General features: G+C 51.2%; 1 protein-coding gene across 1 annotated transcript; it reads left to right on the top strand.

Annotated features, from left to right (window-relative positions):
• Window positions 1–146: 146 nt before the first annotated feature.
• RAMP1 (receptor activity modifying protein 1) lies at window positions 147–25,216 on the top strand (the record flags this gene model as incomplete). Its single annotated transcript, XM_080632051.1, has 3 exons — window positions 147–186; window positions 13,574–13,712; window positions 24,961–25,216. The coding sequence occupies 3 exons, from the start codon at window positions 147–149 to the stop codon at window positions 25,214–25,216; spliced, it is 435 nt and encodes a 144-aa protein (XP_080488177.1).
• Window positions 25,217–25,619: the final 403 nt, after the last annotated feature.

The raw sequence follows: 25,619 nt of genomic DNA, 5'->3' as shown, positions 1-25,619 counted from the left end.
GGGCGGCCGGAGACCGGGCCCGCCCCATGTCCCCGCCGCCACCGGGAGCGGAGAGGAGCGGAGCCACGACCGGCGCTGGGGGAGAATCCCGCCCGCCGCCCCGCTCCCTGCCGGGGGCCAGGTGTGCGGGACAGAGCGCAGCGGCGATGGCGCTGCTCCCGCGGCGGTTCCTCTGCTTCGTGCTGGGTAAGTAGCTGCGCACCCCCGGGCTCCAAACTTACCGGTGCCGGGCGGGACGCGGGAAGAGCGGCGGTACCGTGGGGCGGGGGGCAGCTGGAGAAGCTCCTCTGGAAGCCCCGGTGCCTCTGCCCTGCGAGCGGAGACGGTGCGCAACACCGGCTGCCTCCTCGCAGGCTTTACCCCTGACCCGATCCTGAAACGTGCCAAGTCTCCAACACGGAAAGCAGGTGGAAACGGAAAGGAGAAATTATTTGAGAGCTCCAGGACATAATAAAACATCTCACTTGGCCTCTAAATATATCAGATGAAGATGCTGTCAGATACAGCCTGTTTTGTGTAGGATTTCCCATTTGGCAGGTGAGATTTTACTGGGGCGTGCTTGTGCAGGGAGACATCCTCTGGCATTTGTTTCAAAAGTGGAAATTAATTACCAGGAGACTGCTTTAGGAGTCTCTGTTTACCTATTTCTGAGCTGCAGGGAGAGGACACAGCTACGAGTGCTTGTTCAAGCAAGCTGAGGTTGGGCATTCCGGGTTTTGCAGGTGATCGACTCAAAAACCAGGTTGGAAATCCTGGCATTGCCTGGTTATTTTCTCAGGGTGCAGTGTGCCTGGGTTTCGGTGATGCTCCCGGTATTTCATATGCAACAGGTTGTGCAGTGCTTGTAACTGATGTATCCGCAGCAGAAAGCTTGGAAGGATCACGTATTTGTGCTCTATGGAAGAAGTGTGTTTGTTTAAGGTTACGTAAAGGGGAACTGAGACCCTTGTCCCTAACGCTGATCTTCCATGAAATCAAAGTGCTCTGTGAGGAAGCCTGGATTTCTCATTCTTTCACTTCCTTCTCTGGTTTTCTCCTCCAAGCCCTGGTGAATAATGCATTGAGCTATGCTGCATGTAAAGGTCTTATCGGTACCACACAATTATCTATTTACTACTCTCTAGTTGGTGATTATTCCCAGGAACAAGAAGTCTGTGCCGTTAGATGAAGCACATTCTCCATGCTTGGTTACAGGGAAAGGCTCCGGCCTCCCTGGCTGAGGAGGGAGCATTCCCACACACAAACCTGTGGCTGATTTTGCTGGCAGCGAGGACTGTTAGTTTCCTAAGTTAGTTAGTTAGTTTCCTGCTTAGTTAGGATTTCTGTCAGCTCTGTTTTCCCAGTTCCTTCCCTCTTTTGCTGCCCCTTCCTTCGCTTGTTTTGGACACTGTAACTTTGGGAAGTGAAGAGAGCAGGAGTTGGTGATAACTCCAGGCTGCTCTTTTCCATCCCCATCAGCAGGATGTCTGCCTCTGTGTGAGCTACTGAATTGGTGCTGGGTGGTGGATGGATTGCTGCAGAAAGAAACAGAACAACAGAAATCTCCCCTGTTTGAGCCTTTCTGCTTTACGCACAGACAGGGCTGTGGAAAAGCAGTGAGCAGGGAGGGAGGATGAGGTTTACAGCCCTGTGCTGGTGTTTTTACTGCCAGCTCGTGCTTGCCACTGCCGTGAGACATGCTCTTGGACAGCTTCCCTGGTCACTGAAGCACCTTCCCTTTCAGGTGGTTGAGAGCTTTATGAATGGCTGTCCCCCTGCCACCATAACCTCCTGGCTATACCAAAGCTGGGATCCAGATCCTGGCAGGATCAGCTGAGCTTTCCTCCCATGCAAGAAAAGCCTTTGTTGTAAAGCTCAAGCTTAAAGTAACTTTGCAACTGGCTGCGGTGTCCCTAAAAAGCAGTGATGGTCAGGGTATCCGCTGCCCTGGTCTTATTCAGCAGGCTGGAGATCCAGCTGTATCCCAAGGTAACCACTTCCATTAGAGGTAAAAGTAAGCTTTTTCTGGATTTTGGCTACTCAGAAAGAGGGAATGAGCCATACTCTTGCTCACTGTTACTGGGAACAGTTGATGATCAGCACCACACTGCTCTGCAGCCTTGTTCTGGTGTGTAACGGGTTACCCGAGGGCTGGGTTTCACGAGGAGACTCACTATTGCTAGTGATGATGGATGAGGTGGGATTATGGCTCAGGAGCCAGGTCAGGGTTGTGCAGGGAGGAGTTAACAGGCAAACTGTTATTTCTGCTGAAAGCCACATAGGTTTATAGAGAGGTAAGCCCCTTCAGTGGCACTTCTGCTGCACCGCTGGCTAGAGGTGGTGCAGGGAAGTGCCAGTGGCATCACCCAGTGTCCCTGTGTGCATCCCCAGGGATAGCGGCTGGTGTGACAAGGGCTGGGCAACACTTGCTTCTTTCAGGGCTGTGGTGCCACTCACAACCATGTTAGCAGGTGGCTGGAGATCCCATGGGGACGGACGCTCACCATGCTGGCATTTGCTGTCGCTTCCTGTGCCTGTTTCTGGTTGCACACAGTGCTGTGCTCTGCTGCTGTGATGGCTTGCGGGTTTCAGATAGGTGTGCTGCTGAAAGAGCTAAGAGAGAATTGCAAATAAGGCCAGTAAAACATTAATAAATCAATTAATATCATACTGAGTTGCAACTGGCTGCAGAGTCAACACAAGAGGGACGTGGAGATGTTGGAGCAAGTCCAAAGGAGGCCGTGGAGATGCTGCAAGGGCTGGAACAGCTCTGCTCTGGAGGCAGACTGGGAGAGAGAGGGGTCACAGCCCTCACTGGCACAGACCCTGCACTGAGTAAGGCTGGAGAACATCATGGAGCAGCACCAGGTTTGAGGGACAGGAGCTTATAGGGGAGATGTGGCGTGTTTCGACTTGGTCAGGTAGCTAAATACCTTTGTCCCTTCTAAAATGCAATCATGGCTAGGGTTTGCTGGGCAAATTCCTGCTGCCGATAGGTGAGTACCAGGGAAGTCCAAGTCCAGGGCGCCATTGTGGTGCTATGGATGCTGCTTCTGAAGCCACTGCTGTTTATGACCAAATCCACTAATGAACCTGCTAAATGGTTTCAATACCTTGTCTGTGAGCTTCTACAACTCGAGCTTTTGAGGATGTAAAACCACACAGCCTGACCCCTTGGGAAAGCATCCCAGTGGCATGCGAAACGGACAGCAGCCTGGGTCAAAACCTCTTGGCAGCGCTGGGATGCTGGGATCCAGGGGCGGGATGCGATCCCTCCAGGCTTCCCCATATCCTTCAGGTATCTTTTGTTGGGAAAAAACAGTGGTCTGTGTGCGTGAGTTGCAGACAAGTGCCATCTCTGCACGTTATTCAGCTGGAAGGAGAGAAAACTGCATCGAGAAACCTCAGTTAAAAGGGAAATTAATTATCCCTGGGCTGCTCACATGGCTCAGCAACAGATTTTAGCCTGGAAAGTGTATATGGACAGTATTCTGTCAAGCTGTTGTTCTTTGCAGCCTGTGAGGACTACACCAACAAGATAGTTTGGTTTTCTCCACAGTTAATTCTTATATATATTTATTTATTTATTAAGTTTGTGTTTATAGGCAATCTGTTGGAGTGAATAACGTTTGCCTGGGAACTGCTTTTTCTTTTTATTTCTAAGGTAGTTCAGTAAAATGGTTCATAGTCCCATGGAGCAGAATAATTCACGTTTAACACACACAAACTCGCTGAAACCTGAACCGACAGGATCGAAAGCGCGTTGTCTCCCAACCAGTGCCGGGCACTTTTAACTTTGGTGTTAGTTTCCCTGTTCTTATTATAGCCTCAATCAACTGAAATAGCTGAAGGAAGAAAATAGTCGTGGGGGTGGGAGAAGAGAGTGTTTGCCTTCAGAACATTCTTGAGTCTTGAGTATGGTGCTTGTTTCTCCCTGGCTTTATCCAGTGAGACCAGCCCCACTTTGAGACTGACATCTGGCCCCTCTTGGCATGCTGTGCTTTGTGATGCTTTAAAAATAACCCTAAAGCACCAGTCTAATGCTGGGTTAAGGTGTTGGGATGATGATGCTGGAAACCTCTGTCCTCCTTGGGTTGGCGTCCATTCAGCCCCTGCTGTTGGCAAAAGATGGGTGCCCAGAATTAAATGGGGATCCCTGGTTCAGCTCTTGGGGGTCAGCAAGTGGGTATTTGATGGTGCTAATGGTCAGACCTGGTTTGAGCTAGGAGTGGGTTAATGAAGGCAAATAATTTTTAAAACGAGCCTGCTGTTCATTAAGGATACAATTACCTTTATAACTAATTGCTCATGACAGATTTTTTTTCCCTCTCCTGATTTGCAGTCAGACAGCAGTTGGTTTGCAGCATGCCTGGGTTTTGATTTCCTTCCTCCTTCCTCCCTTTTCAGCTGGTTTTGAATTTGTTTTACTTAACACATGATTTCTTCTGGGGGGGAAAGAAGAGTATTTGCCATTTTGCCTTGCACAGAATCAAATCTAGGGACACATTAGGTTCTGTTCCTGGAAGTGTGCTTGGCTAATGGATAACAAGGACATACTGTAACGCCTGCTAACACATGTGGGGAGACTGAGGTGAAGAGAGAAACTGGAGCAGGGTCCTGGCTCTTTGCACAGCCTATTTCAGTGTATTTAGTAGTTACTCTTATTTAATAGCAATACTATAGGGCAAAAAGTGAACTCTTTGTGACTCAGCTAAGCTGGACTATCCTGCACTGGGCTGTGGGATACAAAGTACCAGGAGTTATTTTGCATATTCTGCATCTTATAGGAGCTGTTATGTGAAAACCTCTATCAGAATGATCTTAAATTATCCTTTGTTTGCGCTGTTGCATTGTAGGTGCTCCAGAAAACGAACCTGGGAAGAGGACTAACATAGTGCAGCAGTATCTGTGCTGCCCAAGCATCTCCTAAGAGTGGCAGGGATACAGCCTGGGGAAACAGTTTTCTGTGGGGCTTGTTGAGGCAATCACTTCATACTTTTGGGAGTCGCTGTATCTTGCAGTAATTTAGTGCTTTGGAAGCCTTACACCATCCCAAAACATTTCCACGTTTCTTAAGACTTCAGGAAACTAATCACCCTGATGTTCAGGAGAGCTAGAGTTGTCTTTTCCCTGAAGAACCTGAATACCTTTAATCTGATTTATTATCTTCTTGTGGGAAAGGGGGACTTCATCCCTGTTCCTGGAAAGGTTATTCCCCTTCATTTTATTAGACAAGGCAAAATAGAGATAGATGGGGATTTTTTCTCCAGCCAGCACTAATGAGATATTTTGCATATAACTGAACATAATATACCCAAAAGGATATTTGAGGTTTCAGTTTTGGCATCCTGTTGTGCCTGTGAAGGAAGCGATGTATCTATTGAGCTGATACTTTGCTGTCATTCTGTTTTCGCTAGGATGGGGGTGTTTGAGTTTTCGCTATCATTTTATAGTTACCCCAAGCATTACAAGAGGGCACAAAATAAGCTGCGTAAAAATAAATGCCAGTGGATTTTTTGTTGAAGCTGAGGTAGGAGCCTGAATGCAATGCCTGACTGGGGGCTTTTTTCTGTCTCTTAAGCAAACGCCTCATTAACCCGATAAGGCAGGACACTTCCAAGCAGCAGATTTGATGGTGCATTTGTTAGCTGGTGGTAGGGGTTTCTGCTCAGGCTGTGGTGGGAGCAGGGGCCACCCATGGGACAGCAGGGCAGGAGCTGGGCAGCACCCTACTACCAGAGGAAGGCAGGTGACATCCCATGCGGGCAGACTGCCACCCTGGGTGCAGGGACCCCATCACTGGCAGCAGAACCCCTCAATGCCCATGAAGAAGCATGGCCCTCTCCAAAAGGCTCTTGTTTCCAAAAACCTCTCTCCAAAAGGCTCTCTCCAAAGGTCCCTTGTCCCATGGGAAAGCAGCTGCCTCGGTATGATGAGCAGGGGAGTCTCTGTTATTCTGTGGTCCCTTTGTCAAGCAGCAGGAGCCAGGATGTGGTGAGGAGGTGCTGGGAAGAGAGATGAGGGCACAGGACTCTAGAGCTGTGTGCTGGCTGGCTTCATTAGCCCACTGCTCACAAAGCGGCCCTAATTAGGGACCAAGCCATGGAACTGACTGCTGGGCTCAGTGGAGCGTGCGGCAGCCCTGCTCCTTGTGGAGCTGGGACCGAGGGGCAGGGTCCAGGGAGTGGGGACTGGAGCTTGTCTCTTACCACGGAACCCCAGACTGGTCTGGGTGGGAAGGGACCTTAAAGCTCATTCAGTTCCAGCCCCCACCACGGGCAGGGACACCTTCCACTAGAGCAGCTTGCTCCAAGCCCTATAGGTAGGGATGTAGTCAACAGTAGTGCTTTGGTTCTGTGTACCCTGTTTGCAGGTGCATTGAGGCAACTGGGAAGTTCATGGGTGCTGGTACAAGCTGCTGCAATTGCTGGGAAGGCGCTTGTGTCTTGCTGCCGGTGTGCAACTGAGCTGGTGCTGATGCTTATTTGTGATCCACTTGTTTCCGTTTTGACCTTCTCCTCTTACTGCCTTTTATCGTAAGTCTGTCTTCATGCCCGGTAGCGTTTATCCCCAGAAGTGTTTCTGGAGCATCATCACGCTGCCTCCACATGGTCCATGTCCTTCCAGAAATAGGATTTCTGCGGATGCTCCTCCGGAAGCAGCAGTGGGACAGTGCTGGCAGGTCCACAGACCCACATGTTGTGCTTCATTCCCAAAGATCATAGGATCACAGAATTGTGTTAGAAGGAGCCTTAAAGCTCACCCAGCTCCAACCCCTGCCACGGGCAGGGACCCCTTCCACTGGAGCAGCTTGCTCCAAGCCCCTGTGTCCAACCTGGCCTTGAACACTGCCAGGGATGGGGCAGCCACAGCTTCTCTGGGCATTTTGGGGAACATCTGCTGCCTGAACTTTCCACATGGCCAGGTCCCTAATGGGACCATCCCAAGCCTGGCTGATTCTCTCTCTACCAATTCTACATTCACGTATCTGGTGTCTCCCAGTCCAGCAAGGTTTTACACTGACCTTCTCTACTGCTTATGCCGTGGCATGGCATTTACACTGTGGCACCCCCCTCCATGGTGCTTGTTTGGCACAGAGGTCTCATTTTGCTGGGGTTTAATGGAATTGGCCAGCAAATATTTATGTGGGGTCTGGGGAGGCTGTTTCTGGAGCGAGCTCGAATGGAGGAGATGCAACACACAGACCTGGGGGAGCCCATGGTGATGCTCTGCCCTGGACAGCAGCTCCTGCAGCTCACTCCCCAAAGCAGCATGGGCAGAGCCACAACCACTTACGTGTTTCTCAGGAGAATGTGTGGTTTCCTATGGTTGAGCTTTCCTAGCCCTGTCTCTTTTCATTTAGCAGCCCTTAAGTCCTTTGAAAGCTTTTGTGGCTTCATGGCACTGAAGCTGTCAGACAGGTAAACCATGGGGTGAGCCCTCCATCTGCAGACCTTGCTGGGGCTGCGTTTGCAACTGTGTCTGTGCCGTGGGATGGGTTGGGATGGGATGATCCTGTGCTGGCTGGGGGGGCTCACGCAGCCTGCTTGAGAAGGGGATGGGTCTTTGTCTCCCCCCCAGTCGCCTGCAGGGTTTGGACACCTCCATCCCTCTCACCATTCCCAAGCTGCTGGATCCCAGCAGCCCGGAGTGCGTGCCAGTGCCCCCAGCCTGACCCAGCAAGGCAGGGAGGATAGGCTTTAAAAATACATTCCCCATGTAAAACCAGGACAGAAATAGCCCTGCCAGGGCTCGGAGGTTTCATTTGACTGCAGGGGCGCATCCCAGGCTGTCAGCAAGCGGAGGGGTTCGCAGGCAGCTCCCTCCTTTCCCACAGTGTTGAGCCAGCCACCGTGGTTCCCCAAACCCAACATCTGCATTTTGCTATCCCTCAGCTCCAGCTGGAGGGGGTCCCATATTTGCTAAACTCCAGCTTCATTTTTGACTGGTGAACCAAGCTCTGAAGCCAAAACCAGCCCCATTGGAGGTATATATTTAAGCAGAGGGTGTTGGACCCTTCCTGGGGATTCGTGAGGCTGTAGATGCTGTAAGGGGCAGTTGTGCCTTTCTTTCTGCTTCTCGTCAACCGGTGTGGGTGACTTCCTGTCCCTCTGCTGTTTCTCTGCATGAGGTTTCTTGTGCACGACCTGTTTCCTGCTGGTTTGGTTTGTAAGCCCTGTGTCTGGAGCTGTACCCCACGGGCATCTTCAGGCTGATGCAGAAGGTGCTCCTCAGATGGGTGAGTTGTAGAGGAGGTTGGTACCCAGTGCCAGGCTCGTACCTCCTTTGGGGCTCTAATTACCACCATGCCTTCTAGAGGCTATGTACAGAGCAGCTGCCCAAACCTGCTCTGTGTGGGAAGCACAAAGTCAGGCTTAGGAGAAGGTGTGGACAGGTAGGAGCAGTGCTGAGGCAGGTCCCTGGGGCAGTGATGCTCTCATGTCAGTGGTCTGCAGGCACCAGCCAGAGCCCAGCTCAAGCCATTCACATGTGAGCACTGCTTGGAGCAGTGGGTTTATTTTTAGACCTGTGAGCACTTGCTCCATCCCCCACAAAACCATCTGCTGGTTTATTGGCTTTGAGTCAACAAACACCCCCCCCCTCCCCCAGTTTTCCATTTTTTGGCCACAAACTGGGATGTTTTTCATACTCATCCTCTGCCTTCATGCCCTTTCCCCATTCTCCCACAAGCATTTTGGGCTGGGTCTGATCCTTCCCTTGGCTTTGTGCTTCAGTCCGGGCAGAGCACTGGGGTGCTGGGAGTGGATTCACTCTGACACAACCCACGGATGCTCCCAAGGGTGCCCAAGCCCGTTTGTGGGGTAGCAGATGCTCACCTGGCTGAAGATGAAAACTGGAGCTTAATTATGTTGTGTTACTAATTAGCAGTGGACATGGTGGCTCTGATGGTTGAAACTCCGCTTGAGAAATGCACTTGATGGGGACTGGCTCAGCTGATGTGTTTGTAAGTGTGGGTTCCAACACGAAGAGAAGGGTTGAAAAGCAAATGTAGGTGTCCTGAGACTAAAGAACATGTGCTCCGCATGTACAGAGCGGCTTTCCAAGGGCTGTGCCTATCAAATCCCCCCACTCCAAACCTGCTCTCCCAGAGTTTGGGGTTAGCCACAGGCAACTGTCTCCTTCCCAGCATTGTTCCCTGTTGAGTACCTGGTTTGGCAGCACACAGCACATCTGTCTAGCTGGGCTTTACCTTGTTTAATCTCACAGGTTGAATCCAGTGCAGGATTTCATCCCAGTGGATGGGGATGTGGCAAAGGCAGGGCTTGAAGCACACGCAGCAGATGGGCGCCAGATTTCCAGCTCTTGTTGGGTTTTATTTTGCAACTGAGTCCAAGCCACAAAACAACCACATGGAAAAGTTCATCTCAGACTTGCTGAGAGCTAATAATTTCACAGGGACTCACAGCATTTGGGAGAAGCCCAGGAGAAGATATTGGGATGTTTGTTCTTTGAGCCCAGAGCTTTGCTGGTGCTTGGGCTTAGCTACGTGTACCTTGTTCATTGCCAGCCCTGCTGTGAGTGTCACTTTGCAATTATCTCTGATCTTTTGAGATTTAATGAGACCTCTGAGGCTTTAGATTAATATACCTGAAGGGGGCCAACAAGAGAGGTTCTGCAACGGTGGCGGGAGGAGAAGGAAGAGGTGGTGTCCACCAAGTTGTTTTCTGGAGCTGTGAGCCCAGAGCTCTTGGCTATAAGAAGTGGAATGGAAAAAAGTCCAGTTATTTTCCTTAGGTTTTTGTAACAACTCAGGACCAACACCGATGTTTTGTTGAAATACATGAGCGATGTGGGGGTTTTTCAGCTACCTAAACTCTGGTAGATGTTTGCTGGGACATGCCAGGACATCAGTCTCAGGGCAACCAAGAGGATCTGGGATGCCTGGAAAAGCCTTCTCTCCAATCAGTTCCTCACCACCACTCTCCAGATGTTCCCTGTGAGGAGGCGACTTAATGTTCCTTGAAGTTACGTCTTTTGGCAGGCAGTCAGTGCTCCTCTTGGCAGCGAAGGGCGTCCGTCAATGCAGGCCGTTGAGCAAGATGAACACCATGTCAGATGGTGCCTCCTTGCAGCAGAAGACATCTTTGCACGCAGAAGGCAGTGCGCACACATGTTGCAAGGATAAAGTTTGGATGGCTTATGGTGGTGTCACTTGTATGATGCACAGGCTGAGGAGACATAGGAAGATGAACAGAACCCCCTGCTCTATGTCTAGGCGGCACCTGAAAACCAAACAGGGCTTTGGAGATACCCCATGGCTCCAGTGGGATGTTCCCAGAGAACCACTGCATTCCTGCAGCTCCCAGTGCCATTTTTCCAAAGGAAGTGCTATGGGCACATGAAAAGGGAGCTCTGGGAGGCAGCTCAGCCCTGGTATAGTCAGGTTTTGGAGCTCAGTTATTCAGCAGCTCCTTACAGCCTTCACAAATGGATGTTGCTAAGTGCAGAGACGTGACTGCTCCAGAGCTCAGTTATTTACAGCTCACTGCAGCTGACTTACACCATCTTCATCAGCAGGGCTGAGGGGGGAAGGAAAACCTTCTGGAATGAGACCCAGGAGACAGATACAAAAATCCCTCCCTGCTTTCCCCCCACGCCACCCCTGTTGTTACAGACCCAGAGCCCATCCCAGGCTGCTGTGTTGATGAATGTGGGTTTGGGGAAAGTCCAGGAGCAAGCATGAAATATCTGTGTGTTTAGTGGGGACCATGTGAAGATGTGGCAGGGGGTTCTGCTCTCTTTGACCTTAAAATATGCATTTAAAGCTAAAGCCAGTTCTCCCTGGCCAGCTGAAAACAAGAACTGTGCTGGCTGTGCCCAGCTCGGTCCTCTCAGTGTTTAAAGCTCTGTGGAGCCTTTCTTGTCTTGGATGCTCTTTGCTTCTGATGTATAAAACAGAAGAGCCCTTCACAATATTAAAAGTCTAATGTCCTTGTGAAATGTCTTGGTCACTGGCTGATGGATCTGGTTTCCTCAGGGGAGAGGGTTTGCAGACAGACCCCATGTGTAGGTATGGGAGAGACATCTTCCAGGAGCACGTGCTCTGCACTGCTCCATGGGGTTACCAAGCCAAGCCTTGGCTGTCACCATCTGAAGAAGGCAAGTCCTCATATGGGGAAAGCAGAGCTCCTGGAGAACATTCCCCATGGGGGAAAGAGACGGTGAGGTGCCTTGGAAGGACCTTCAGAGCTGAGACAAGAGGCAGGAACGAGTTGCACGCTTGGAGATGACAAAGCTCATGTGCTAGTTCTCTCCTGGCTGCCTACGCCTGCACGTCCAACCCAGGCCTGCACGTCTTTTGAGCTTCCTGGAATGACAAGTGCTTAATGCTCCCTGGGGTTTTCTTTTCACTTGTGTTGGGGTGGGTTTTGGTTTTGGGTTTTTTTTTCCTGTTCTTGTTACCATGCTGACTACCAGGTACTTGTGGCTTTGCAGGCATCACAGCCAGCTTGTGGTTCTCAGTTACTTCATCCTCATGATTTACTTAGTGTTTCTCCTCTCTCCAACCAAGATGGAGCTGCCTGATAAGGTGTTTTCCTCTGGGTCTGTTCTGCAGGAGCAGCTGTGTGGTCATCGGGAAATGTTTGGGCACCTCCAAGGATAGTTGTTTTTGTGGTATACAAGTGATGACTTGTCTCTAGGCCCATCCACGCTAATTGGGAGCGGGGAGGAGCGAAGGCAGGTGAAGGGCAGCTTGGCCATGCTCTGTTGACTCCTGCTTCACTTTCTTCTTAAGGTGGCTTTGCCTTCCTCAATTTGTCTCTGCATTTCACGTGTCTCACTCATTTCTACCTGGCTCCATTTCCTCCTTTACTCCTCCATCCCCTTGGCAGCTCGTTTGGCTGGTTTGTGATCTCTTCCTTCCCTCCCCTCCTCTCTTCCATTATGCAGCTCTCTCCTGCTCCCCACTGAAAACATTTGCTGGAGGCAGTTTCTCTGCATGCTGTTTAGCTGTGTGACGGGCATAATGTTTGCAGGCCCCTTGTCCTTCCAGTGCATGGTCTTCACTAAGGGTGACCTCTTGGGGTGGCACCTGAACCTCCTGTAGATGCTGGTGTTCCCTCAGCCATGTCACTTGTTCACTTGATTCATCCAGATTTGAAGGGATGAGAAGAGGAGAAAAGCCTCCCAGCCATCAATTGTCCTTGAGCCTGCCTGCACTGAGGTTTGCAGCCCATCTCTCAAGTAAAATGATTGCATATTGTACCTTCCTCTTCCTCCTGCTCCTCTTCCTCCCTTGGGGCTTTGCTTCAGCATCCCAAACCTTCCCATTTCAGAGCAGGGCTTGTCTCTGGTTGGACTTGATGATCTTAAAGGTGTTTTCCAGCCTAGCTGATTCTCTGATTCTCTGGCTGAGGTCGTATTATGCAGGTGTTGTAGGGCAAGCCCCTGGGTGGCATCAGTTGGGGAGAGCTTTCAATTACAATAAATTCAGGTTTATTATTGCAACAGTGAGGGTTTAATGCTCCTCACCTCCCTTTCCTTGGCTTCATAACTCACTTTGTCTCATTTTCAGCTGGGCTGAAGTGGCTGCCATGGTGGGAGGCAGCGTGGGAGCCCTGCAGCCACCCAGAAACCTCACCCAAGGGTCTGGGGACCCTTTGCCATCCAAACCCCCAGGGGGTGCTGAGTTCCTGCCCATTCCCAGGGGATGCTGGTCCCTAAGCACTCCTAGAATATGTATGTGGCTGCAGAGGGCATGCTCAAGGAGGTCATCACTGGGGCAGGATGATGTCCCATGGCTTTCATATGCAGACTGCTAAATAAATAGCTAAATTCTGTTTTGGTGAAAAATGAGATCAAAATAAAGCCCTATTTTTTTGCACAAAGTTATTTATGTGTAGCAAAATATAGAGCTGGTATGTGATGCCTGCCTACAATGTACTCCAGGAGCTGCAAAGGCACTAGCTGGCACTTTGGGACCAGGATCTTATTTATAGCCAGGCTCAGTAAATCATTTCTCCTAAGGTTTATTTCCTTCAAGTGTGCTCCTGCTTCCCTGTGTAGCATTACCGTCCTTCTCCCTTTTGACTCACTACCAGCATTGCACTAGTGAAGTAAAGTGCACTGGTAAAGAAGTGCATCCACCACAGCTGGATGTTTGTTTCCAAGTGTGGCATCATGCAGCTCATTTTTGAGGGGTCCTTTGCTCAGCAGCAGCAGCAGGGATCTGCCTGGGAGCTGTGGGGTTATTCCCTAACATCCTCTTACTCTTTTTGCAAACCAAAAACCTGGAAGTTTAAAGTCCTAATATGTATGTCATGGGATCAGCAGAGAATAAATCTGCATCCTTACTTATTTATGACCTACATGGCGTATTTTCAATAATTGATTTACGTAGCGTCAAGCACTTGGGAAGGTAACGGCGGGTGATATTGCAGGATCACAGTGATGTGAAAAGGGAAATAAACCCCCCAGAAGGAGGTTTGGAAGGAGCTGTTTGACGGGGGGTGTGATGTGATGACGTCCAGCTTTGCTTTCTTTGGCAGACACCCTCAGCGTGCAAAGCTGTGTGGGGACTGCACGGTGGGAGGCAGGGGCTAACCCCGCTTGCTCCTCGTCTGTCTTCCAGCCCATCACTTCATTGCAGTGACAGCGTGCCAGGAAGCAGACTACGGCTGGATGATCCAGCACTACTGCCTGAAGCAGTTCCAGCTCAGCATGGAGGGCATCGGGCAACGGCTCTGGTGTGACTGGGATGAGACCGTGGGGTAAGTAATGTCCCTCCTGTCCCGCCTGCACCCATCTTTGATTTTGGGGTGTAAGGAGGTCAGTGGTGGGTTTTAATTTTGATATCCCTGCTCATTGCAGGGGGTTTGGAACTGGATGAGCTTTGAAGGTCCCTTCCAACCCAAACCAGTCTGGGATTCTCTGTTTCTATCCTGTTTGCTTGTGGAGGGACCACAAGGTGGGCTTGGAGGGGAGAGCAGTGGACTTGGAGCAGTCTACTTGGACTTCAGTGGGGCTTTTGGCACCATCTGCCCTAAGATTCCCATGGACAAGCTGATGAAGTGTGGGCTGGACGGGCAGACAGCGAGGTGGGTTGGAAAATGGCTGAACAGTGCAGGCCCAGAGGGAGGTGGTGGTTGGACAAAGTAATTGGAGGCCAGCAACCAGGGATGTGTGTACCCAGGGGTCAATGCTGCTGTGGGGAGTGGGTAACGCGCCATTGAGTCATGCTGCTAGCCAGAGGGATCTCAACAGGCTGGAGAAATGGGAACCTCACAAAGTTTAACACGGGGAAGTGCAAAGTCCTGCACCTGGGGAGGACCAGCCTCAGGCACCAGGACATGCTGGGGGGCTGTCCAGCTGGAAAGCAGCTCAGCAGAAAAGGCTCTGGAGGTCCTGGTGGTCAGCAGGCTGAACACGAGCCAGATACGTGTCCTTGCAGCACAGGAGGCAGACGGTGTCCGGGGCTGCGGGAGGAGTGTTCCAAGCAGAGCAAGGGAAGTGACCTTTCCGCTCTGCTCAGCCCCGGTGAGGCCACCCCTGGAGTGCTGGGTCCAGTCCTGGGCTCACCAGTGCGAGAGAGACATGGACAGGCTGGAGAGAGCCCAGTAATGGACCACGAGGGTGATGAAGGGTCTGGAGCATCTCTCCTGTGAGGAAAGGCTGAGGGAGCTGGCACTGTTCCGCCTGGGAAGAGAAGGCTGCGGGGGATTTTATTAAGGTGCATAAATATCTGAAGGGAGGGTGCAAAGAGGACAGAGCCAGGCTGTCCTTGGTGGTGGCCACTGACAGGACCGGAGGCAGTGGGCACAAACTGAAGCACAGGAGGTGCCCTCTGAACATCAGGAAACATTTTTTCACTGTGAGGGTGACTGAGCACTGGCACACGTTGCCCAGTGAGGCTGTGGAGTCTCCGTCCTTGGAGATGTTTAAAAACCATCTGGACACGGTCATGAGCAACCAGCTGTAGGTGGCCCTCCTTGATCAGAGGCATTTGGAGAAGACAAGGAGGATCTCCAGATGTCCTGTCCAACCTCAGCCATTCTGTGATTAAATGGGCTTTCAAGGAGCCCACCCTAGCAGTGTTTGGAAATCAGGATGGTGGCCTCGCTCAGTACAGTTACGTACATATGAAGAAACCACACACCCCAGTGATGGAGCTTCAATAGAAGACTGGAGATGCCTGCTATGTGCTGGGTATCAATGCGTTAATAAGGCAGTAGATTAGGATCCCTGTCATGGCTCCATCACATCTCCAGGTGACTCACTGCTCGATGGACATGTTTTCCATGAGGTTTTCCTTTTCTTTTCCTCAGTACTCAGGTTCTCCAGACAATCCCTAATGGCTTAACTCAGCTTGAAGCCCCCACAACCCACTGAGATGCCTTCAGACCTCCCTGTGAGAAAATCCCAGGCCATCCCGCTGGATCTGCTGGTTCGCCTGCTGCTTCCAGATGTTGTGTGTTGATTTTTCTTAGCAACTAGAAGGAGAAGCTGGCCCAGTGTGTGGCCTGGCAGCCTTCTGCTGAGCCTCCTGTTTATGATCCATGTCAGGGAATCAGCAGTGATTTATGATGTAGGAGAAGCAGAGGTGCGGTCTGCTCTCCTGGTGAAGCACTTGGTGGCAACCTTGTGGGGATAAGAGGGTGATAAGGAAGCCCTACTTAGTGCAGCAGCATCAGGGAGAGCAGGGATGTTGCATATGTGGAACATGGTGCTCTGGGATGGCTTTTTTGGTATGTCTCTGGTTTGGTTCTGGCTCTTTCCTATTTCTGATCGGCAGAGCAGAGTTTTTCAGTACCGCCATGGCATAAATGATTTTCCTGGTGAGATGGTTTTGATTGAAGTTGCAAAGACCAGCCAGGGGTGTCCATGTCTTGGGGTGAGGGCCTGAGAAGCCCGCACTCCACTCTGAGCTGGCTTTCCACGTCGTGCAGCGCGGTTGTATCACAGTATGACAGTATGACAGTATGTTAGAGATTGGAAGGGACCTCAAAAGATCATCTCGTCCAATCCCCCTGCCGGAGCAGGAACACCTAGATAAGGTTACACAGGAATGTGTCCAGGCGGGTTTTGAACGTCTCCAGAGAAGGAGACTCCACAACCTCCCTGGGCAGCCTGTTCCAGTGTTCTGTCACCCTCACTGAGAAGAAGTTTCTTCTCAAGTTTAAGTGGAACCTCTTGTGTTCCAGTTTATACCCATTACCCCTTGTCCTATCATTGTTTGCCACTGAGAAGAGCCTGGCTCCATCCTCGTGACACTCCCCCTTTATATATTTATATACACTAATAAGGTCACCCCTCAGTCTCCTCTTCTCCAAACTATAGAGACCCAGCTCCCTCAGCCTTTCCTCATAAGGGAGATGCTCCACTCCCTTCATCATCTTTGTCGCCCTGCGCTGGACTCTCTCCAGCAGGTCCCTGTCCTTCTTGAACTGAGGGGCCCAGAACTGGACACAATATTCCAGATGCGGTCTCACCAGGGCAGAGTAGAGGGGAAGGAGGACCTCTCTCGACCTACTGACCACCCCCCTTCTAATACACCCCAGGATGCCATTGGCCTTCTTGGCCACAAGGGCACAGTGTTGGCTCATGGTCATCCTGCCGTCCTCTAGGACCCCCAGGTCCCTCTCCCCTACACTACTCTCTAACAGGTCGTTCCCCAACCTATATTGGAACCTGGGGTTGTTCCTGCCCAGATGCAGGACTCTACACTTTCCCTTGTTATATTTCATCAAGTTTCTCCCTGCCCAACTCTCCAGCCTGTCCAGGTCTCGCTGGATGGCAGCACAGCCTTCTGGCGTGTCAGCCACTCCTCCCAGCTTAGTGTCATCAGCAAACTTGCTGACAGTACACTCAATTCCCTCATCTAAATCATTGATGAATATATTAAATAATACTGGCCCCAGTACTGACCCTTGAGGCACTCCACTAGATACAGGCCTCCAACTGGACTCTGCCCCATAGACTACAACTCTCTGGCTTCTGTCCTTCAGCCAGTTCGCAGTCCACCTCACTACCTGATCATCCAGGCCACACTTCCTCAGTTTAGCTATGAGGATGCTGTGGGAGACTGTGTCAAATGCTTTGCAGAAGTCAAGGTAGACCACATCCACCGCTCTGCCATCATCCATCCACCGTGTTATTTCCTCATAAAAGGCTAGGAGGTTGGTCAAGCATGACTTCCCCTTGGTAAAGCCATGTTGACTGCCCCTCATAACCCTCTTATCCTTGACATGCCTTAAGATGGCACCAAGGATAAGGTGTTCCATCACTTTCCCAGGGATGGAGGTGAGGCTGACCGGTCTATAGTTACCCGGGTCCTCCTTCTTGCCCTTTTTGAAGACTGTGCTAAGGCCTTCCTCTGGGAAAGCAAAGTGGCTTGAGACACAAGTGGGGATCGAGGTCAGGTGGAAGCGGTGAGTGGATGTCTCTGCATGCCATGAGTGTTGTGCACAAAAATCAGAGGTTTTGTAAGGTTTTGGTTGATTTCTTGCTTCATGGCCCTTTCTTCTATGCCAAATTACAATATATATGTGTGTGTGTGCATGAAAACATACATATATAGATAGATAGGTTTTAAAAGGACAGTTTGGGTTTTCCTTCCCCTTCATTGGTGACAAAATGGAGGAGAAGAAAAGAGATTGGAAAGACTGTAGGAGGTTTTCTGGTTCTGAGAAATCTCATTTGGTCTCAGAAATGTCCTGGGCCCTGGGGGCTCCATGGGATCTGTCCCATGTCTCCTTTGCAGGCAGCATCCAGATGTTGTCCAGATGCAGTGAATGGCAGGAGAAGGGGATAACCACCTCGCTGGGTATGAACTCCTACCCGTGGAGCCATCCCAGCAGAGCTGTCCCCGTGCAGGGGCTGAGTGCATCCCAGGGATAGGACTTTGCTTTTGATTCTGGTTTGGTCCTATCTGCAAGCCTGGTGAGATGCACTCCATCTCCTCCTTCAGCAAAGCCATTGCACAGGAAACAGAGGTGTATTAAAGAGCTTGTTCTTTATCTCCCATGTCCTGGTTTGGTTTTTTTTTTCCTAAATAGTTTCCACTAAACTTGTTATGCTTGAGACACTTGCAGGAAATGCTGATAAACTTGCAGTGTGTAATTTGATTGTGTGAGTCCATTGGCTCACATGAAAGCAAGGCTCAGGGTTAGTTAAGCAATGACATTTCTCTGATCTTCCTGTGCCCTCAGGACACTGGGAAAATCAGGTAGAAATAGCTTAGCTGCTGCTGCAAATAAGCTGCTCTGGAAGGACAGCAATTTTAGGTGGCCACCTTGCTCAAGACCCCTGCTATCTGAGTGTGCTTGGGACTCGCCATCCCCTTTTAATCCTTCTGCAGAGGGGCTTGGGACAAGGGCCTGTAGGGACAGGCCAAGGGGAATGGCTTTAACCTGCCAGAGGGGAGACTGAAATGAGCTCTTAGGCAGAAGCTCTTCCCTGTGAGGGTGCTGAGGCGCTGGCCCAGGGTGCCCAGAGAAGCTGTGGCTGCCCCATCCCTGGCAGTGTTCAAGGCCAGGTTGGACACAGGGGCTTGGAGCAAGCTGCTCCAGTGGAAGGGGTCCCTGCCCGTGGCAGGGGTTGGAACTGGATGAGCTTTAAGGTCCCTTCCAACCCAAACCAGACTGGGGTTCTGTGATTTTAGGAGAAAAAGCACTGTTAGGAGATGTCCCAGCAGGAGTGGGTAGGAGGTGGCATAGGCTGGCTGGTCGACCCTCCAGCTTTAGGGGGAAAGATTAGGCTTCTCCTAGGCATGAGACAAAGAAACGGAGCAGTCCTAGAGCCTGTTTCCTCCCCGTATCTTCCCCCAGCAAAGGAATTTTGACGCTTGAAACCTGTCTGAAACAAGAAAGAGCCATGTTTGAAGGTTTTGCCTCTGCTAGGCCCTGTACCATCAGCAGTATCTGGTTTGGGGCTGTGATTTCTCCTACATGGCATTTAGCAGGGAAATGCCCGTTAGTCCCATCCTTTACTGCTCAATTGAGAATGACACGATGGGAACATCTGAATAAATGAGTTGTCTCAGCAGAGTTTGTAATTGTGGTTTATTGGTCCTATTTATAGGCTGCAGATTATCCTCCTCCCATCTTACCCTCAGAGGTATTAACTGAGCTCTTGCATTACTGGAACTGCTGCTTTCAGGTGTAACAGAGGGGTCTCTCTGGACCAGGAGTGTTTGATGAGGTTGGACCATGTAGACAAGCACCAGCTCTGAGGTTGGGCCATCATCAATGAGCTCTGCTGGCTTTCTTATCTGTGCTTATTTGGGGAAAGTTGATGTTTTCTCATGTACAAGTCTTCCCATATAGCAGGGAAACTTGTGTGAGCTGTACACGCTTCAGGAATGGGATGCCGTGAACACTGTCTCCTGGGAAGGGGGAAGGACTGCTGAGAGGTGTTTTCCCTTGGGTTCTCCAGTTTCTTTCCTTCTCTTCCTCCCCAAAGGAGGAGTGATCTTCAGATGCTCCTGTGTGCTGGTGTCTGCTGGGTTGCTCACTGATAGGGTTGAGCTGGTCTCTCCAGCCCCTCCGTGGTGTTGTCCCATGGATCCCTGGCCCAAGGGTGATGTAGATTGAGCATCCTGGAGTTCTGTTTTCCAGGGCTACCCTTTTATTCAAAAGCTAGATGCCTGTTTAGCTAGAGGTGTGCTGTGAGCTCCTCTGCTTTGTGGTGTTGGCCGAGTTGCTTTGATGGGGAGCTCAGCTGTGCATGACTGATTATCCTGAAGATCAACTTGCTTGTTTTGATTCCAGGTCCAGATTCATCAGCATGGCAGTTGAGCTTTGAGGTTAGCTGTGGTCTCTCTCAGAACAGCTACTTTGGGGCTGTTCAGCCTGGAGAAGAGAAGGCTGCGTGGAGACCTCAGAGCAGCTTCCAGTATCTGAAGGGGGCCTACAAGGATGCTGGGGAGGGACTCTTCATTAGGGACTGTAGTGATAGGACAAGGGGTAACGGGTTCAAACTGAAACAGGGGAAGTTCAGCTTGGATGTAAGGAGATCCTGTACTATGAGGATGCTGAGGCACTGGAACAGGTTGCCCAAAGAAGTGGCAAATGTTCCATCCGTGGCAGTGTTCAAGGCCAGGTTGGACAGAGCCTTGGGGGACATGGTCCAGGGTGAGGTGTCCCTGCCCGTGGCAGGGGATTGGAACTAAATGATTTTAAGTACCTTTCCAACACTAACGAGTCTGTGGTTCTATGATTCTATGTGGCACTGAGACTGCAGGGGGGATTGGGCTGCCGGCTACTCGCCCCGCACCAGCGGGAGCTGATGACTTCTCAATAGCTTTCCTGCAGTTTTTGCCCTGCTGCAAAAAAGGTTTTGTTTTCCTGCAAAATAGTTTTTGCCTTGCTGGCCCGCTGTGGCCGGAGGTTTTGCATTGAAGTAAGTGGGATGGGAAGATGCTCACTGCGCTGAGCGGTGCCGCAGCTGCAGGAGTCACTCCAGCCGAGCCAGGCGCCTTCATTCCAAATATATCTGGCCTGTGGCATGCCGAAAGATTTCCTGGGAATGCCTTCCCCTCATCCTGTGGGGAAGGAGCTGCCCAGTGTGAGCGTGCAGGCTGACAGCTGCAGCCAGGACCAGGAATGAGGGATGATGCTGCCAGCTCCTGGTACCCTGTCCCACTCCTACCCCTGGCTGGGGGCTGCTCTTACAGCTGTCAGTACGCTCGCTCTGTGTCTTTGGGTTGTTTACCCATTATCTTATAGAAAACAGATTGACCCATTCTCTTATTATCTCATTATCTACTTATTTATCTTCAGGTTGCCAAGTCCCTGCTGGATATCCCTTTAGCATGTCTGCAAGCTTGCCCTGAAGCCTTGCAGAGGAAGAAATCTATTTCTTCTTTTAATTTACAACACAAAAGGAAAGCCTTGTGTTGTTTTGGGGTTTGTAAGGTTCCTTTTTTTCCTTCTGAAGCAAAGGGGCTTGGGGAGGATAGGAAAAATCCTGATACCCGTGGCAAAAGGAGAGCTGGTGATCCTGTGAACCCCAGCCAGTCTCTGCAGTGTAACACCGTTCACACCTAGGCGCTGGCAGGGAATAAATGGCAGATCAAATTCCAGTCTGGGTTTCGGTGGTACAAACCCAGAGGCACTGCTTAGGATTTACAGCAGGGTAAGCATTCTGACCCCATCGAACCGTAAATCAGGCCTCGATGGCTGCCCACCAGCAGCCCAGCCCAGTCTGCCTGCGGGCGTTCATCCCCACGTGGCCCTGCACTGCCTGGCCTCCTGCTGCTGCAGCATCCTTTCAATCCAAACGGTTTCCGTGGCAACAAGGAAAACAGTTTTAATTGCAGTTCATGTTGGGTAGGGGAAATAATATTTAGAGCTAAGCAAAGCTGTGCCCCTCAGGGCGGGCTGCCGGTCTCCCTGCCCACTGCCTCTGGATGGCTTGGGGTAACCTGCCCTGTTCCCAGTGCTTCCTACATCAGCCAACTAACCCCAATTTTTATCTTTGTTTTAGTAATTAAAGCTGGTCTTTTCAGGCATTTTAATTTCAGATGTTGCTGTTCAAGGCAAAGCCAGGGAGAGGAGAGGTGGAAGAAGAGGGAGGTGACGTGGATGCAGACATCTCTCTGCCCATGTCTGGTGGTCTCTGGGGACATGCTGACCGTCCCTAAGGACACCCTGTACACTCAGCACTCCTCCGGCCATGGGCATCCCTCCGCCCCTCCATCGCAAAGCTCAGGCAAGTCCCCGAGAGCTGCTGTTCCTTTGGGAGCTGTCACTGGGCTGCAGGCAGGTTTTGGCACCGGGAAAGATCCCAGAGCAGCCCCAGCCTGGTTGGGAGAAGGGAGCATGACTTACGGATGCTTCTCCTCGAAGCTATGCTCTGGGTTGGGGGAAGCTGGACCAACCCAAGTGCTCTGCCCAGGATTTTTTCTGTACATTCCTTGCAAGTGGCAAGGGTTTCAAATAGCTTCTTGTGGAGGCAGAGGCGCCTGATGGAAAGACTTCTGTTGCATCCTGTAGTTCCAAATACCGTCTTAACTAACTGCTCTGAGGGCAGCCGGGTTTTGCAGCTTGGCTTTGGCTGTTACGAATAGCACATGGCACGTAAGCTTTGGGCTTCACCTCCTATACACAGACCCTGGCAAGCGGCATTAAAATCACGTGCTTCCTTTTGCTCCCAGGCAGGTTGGGAATCTGGGGACAATCATCCTTAGATGTTGCATTCTTAGACCCTCTGGCTGCTCCACAGAGCTGTGGGGACATGCCATGGTGCAGGTCCATGGCCCGGTGGCTTCTCTACGGCCTCTTTTATCCTGACTGAACGAGGCCATCATGGAGCTTCGTGGAAGCTGAGCCAGGGATCTGCTCTGGGGTTAACCCCCAGCTTCCAGCCATAAGGCCCTGCTCAGCTGGTTTGGGAGGACAGCCAGCCCCTGGTCTGTGGGGCGAGGGAGGAAAGGACACAAGATGCATGTGTTCCTCTGCCCACCCCTTCTGATTTGGGGTTGGTGGCATTCAGATCTCTTAGGTCCTCCCCAAAAAATGATCTAAGTGTTTTGCCAGGCATTGCAATGCCCAGATGGCACTGACTTGGCTTTCTGTCCTCACCATCCTCTCCAGGGTGGTCACAGCTGCACCCCGCTGGCAATGCCTTTCTCCTCCTTGCAAGGGTATAATCTCTGGAGGGTTTGTTTTGGAAAGTCTGTGCCTTTTCTCAGCTGGAGATGATGTTTTGGGTGATGGAGGCTTGCAAATGAGCCATAGAGTTGTCTGAAAGCTGAAAGCTTGACTCTACCCTCTCTCCAAAGAGAGTTTTAAGTCTCTGCCTGAGGATTACATCTCTTTCTGGACACCAGAAATAGAGGGATCATCCTTGCAGCTCCCAGAGTTTGGCTCAGCTTTGGCTGGCTGAGCGTGGTGATGGGACCTCGCTCTCCTGCTCTGGGCTAGGGATGGCAAGGGGAAGCCGTTCTGAGTAGGGAAAAAACCCCTCGAAATGTTCCACCATCGGAGCAGGCTGGATTTCCAGAGGGACCACGCCAGTGTGGGGCTGACATCAAAATGTGGCTCTGCTTATGGGGAGAGGGGGAGAACCGATGCCGCGTTGGGGACGCACCGGGATGAATGTTCACTGTGTCTGTGGCAGGGAAGAGCATGCTCAGCCCCGGGCGTCAACACTGCTGCTCTCCAGTGGATCTTGATCCCTTCTGACAAGGCATTGCAAGCAGCAGCCTGGGCCTGACCAGTCTGGTTTATCCATATCCCAGCAAATGGATCCCTTTGGTACTCCTCTGAGGTAGCTGGTAATGTATCTGTAGGGAGAAGGTCCTGCATGCCATGTGTCTGGGTGCTCTGCATGTGAGGACAGAAGGTGGTCCAAGTCTTGCAGGACCATTGTCTGAACACCACGAGATGCAGCTGGCAAGGGATGGCCTGAGGGGTGGCTGGCAGCCCATGTCTATGGATGGGAAAGGGTCTATGAGATAAAGGGGAAGAAATGAAAACACTCAGCTATGTTGCAGAGTTTGGCTTTGCTTTTAGTTGGCTGTTCATAAAACTACTATGGTCTTTGTGTGAGCAAAGGGCAGAAAATCACAGAGTCACAGACTGGTTTGGGTTGGAAGGGACCTTAAAGCTCATCCAGTTCCAGCTCCCTGCCTCTGAATGGTGGGAGCTGGTATTTATCAACACAGAAGCATGGGTTGAGCTGGGGAAGGGCTAAGCCAGCTGCTGTATGGCCCTTCGGTTTTAAAAATAGCTTCTCTGTTATCGCTCTCCCTCTGGTTCCTGATGATGCTGCAGCTCTCGAGATCTCCTAAGGATGCTGAGGATGGGAAATGGTAATCTGGCATACTGGGATGCTGAGCAGAAGCTGCTTTTAGTAGCTCCAGACGCCCTATTAATTAAATGAGGGGGCTCCCTCCGGCGCTGCCGTGTGCCAATGGGTACAGCAAAGGCAACTACTGCCGGCCCAAAAACCCTGCTGATGAGACGCAGAATCGGCGGCAAGTAGCTGGGAAGCTGCTTAGAAAGTATTTGTTCTCCCAGGTGGGTTTTTAATTGGCTGGCTGGGGTTTGGTTTGCTCTGCTTCTGTAGGATCAGGCCTAATTGGCACGAGGAAAGAAACAGTTCTGTAGACGTGTTGGTTTTATGCAGAGCCTCAAGAAATGGATGTGCTGCCCGGTGAGAGGTTGGCTGGGTTGTGGTCCTGTGGACCTGCAGAATAAGGTAGTGCAAAGAGATGAGCTTCAGAAGTGTATGCTCTTGGTTCAGATACAACCTCCCTGTTTTGGGGCAATTCAGAGAGAATTTGAAGTAGATTTGATGTACTCACTGTTGTCCCCTTTTGGCTGCACTGAAGGCAGAGCAGCTTGCTCTGCTGCTGGCAGCTCAGGATGGGTTTTCTGAAGGGCTTCCCCTAAAGGTGCCAGATGGTTATGTGGGTCCAAGTGGTATTTTCTGATAGCACTGGTCTGGCCATGAAATTCTGCAAAAATGAGCAAAACCAAACCAAACCAAACCAAAAAACCAAACCCTTGCTTCTAGTTATTTCTGTAAATATTAATTCTGGTTTCATTTACTTATAGAATCATAGAATGGTTTGGGCTGGAAGAGACCTTAAAGCTTGTCTAGTTCCAAACCCCTGCCATGGGCAGGATGCCTCACACTAGACCATGTTGCCCAAGGCTCTGTCCAACCTGACCTTGAATGTTGCCACTTCTTTGAGCCACCTGTGTCAGCACCTCACCACCTTCACAGTAAAGAACTTCTTCCTTATACCCAACCTAAATCTCACCTGTTTCTGTTTAAACCCATCACCCCTTGTCCTATCGCTACAGTCCCTAGTGAAGTGTCCCTCTCCAGCATCCCTGTAGCCCCCTTTCAGGTACTGGAAGGCTGCTCTGAGGTCTGCTCGCAGCCTTCTCCTCATATAACAAACACATCCATAACAGGAAGTATTTAACACTTTGTATGCTACGGGGGAGTGCTCTTGTCAGGGTGCTAGTCCCTGGTGCCACCGCAGTGCCCTTGTCTGTGTTGCAGCACCTATGGGGAGCTGACGAACTGCACGGCGCTCATCGCAGACAGGCTCGACTGCTACTGGCCCAACCGGCTGGTGGACGAGTTCTTCGTGGCCGTGCACAAACAGTACTTCAGGAACTGCTCCCCCTCCGGCCGGGCGCTGCACGACCCCCCCAACAGCATCCTCTGCCCCTTCATCCTGCTGCCCATCCTCATCACCTTGCTGATGACCGCGCTGGTGGTATGGAGGAGTAAACGCAGTGAGGGCATCGTGTAGGGACACCCTGCTGCTGGCACAGGAGAGGGACCGCCTCTGGACTGCCCGGTTTTCGGAAGACCTTGGCAGAGGAGCATCAATGGGGGGGGTACAAAGCCCTGGAGGCAGATTCAGCAGTGCCACAGCTCCTCCTTTGCACCACAAGTGTGCCACTTGCCTGGCATCGGGAGGTAACGGTGAGGCCGATGGGTCTGGGGGCAATGAGACCGCCACGGCTTCCTCTTTGTCCTTGTTTTCTGTACCAGGAAAGGCATCTTCTCCCCCAAGCATGATACCGAGGCCTGCACAGGGTGGGCTTCGCCTTGAAGATGGGGAGCTATGGTTGAAGGGTGGCAGTGGGAGGTGGTGGTGGTGGCACTGGTGGTGGCCTTGGCAGTTGTAATGAGCAATGGGAATAAGGTGC

Source organism: Psittacula echo (assembly GCF_963264785.1).
Source record: "Psittacula echo genome assembly, chromosome: 20".
Lineage (NCBI taxonomy): Eukaryota > Metazoa > Chordata > Aves > Psittaciformes > Psittacidae > Psittacula > Psittacula echo.
This window is presented reverse-complemented; position numbering and strand designations above follow the sequence as displayed.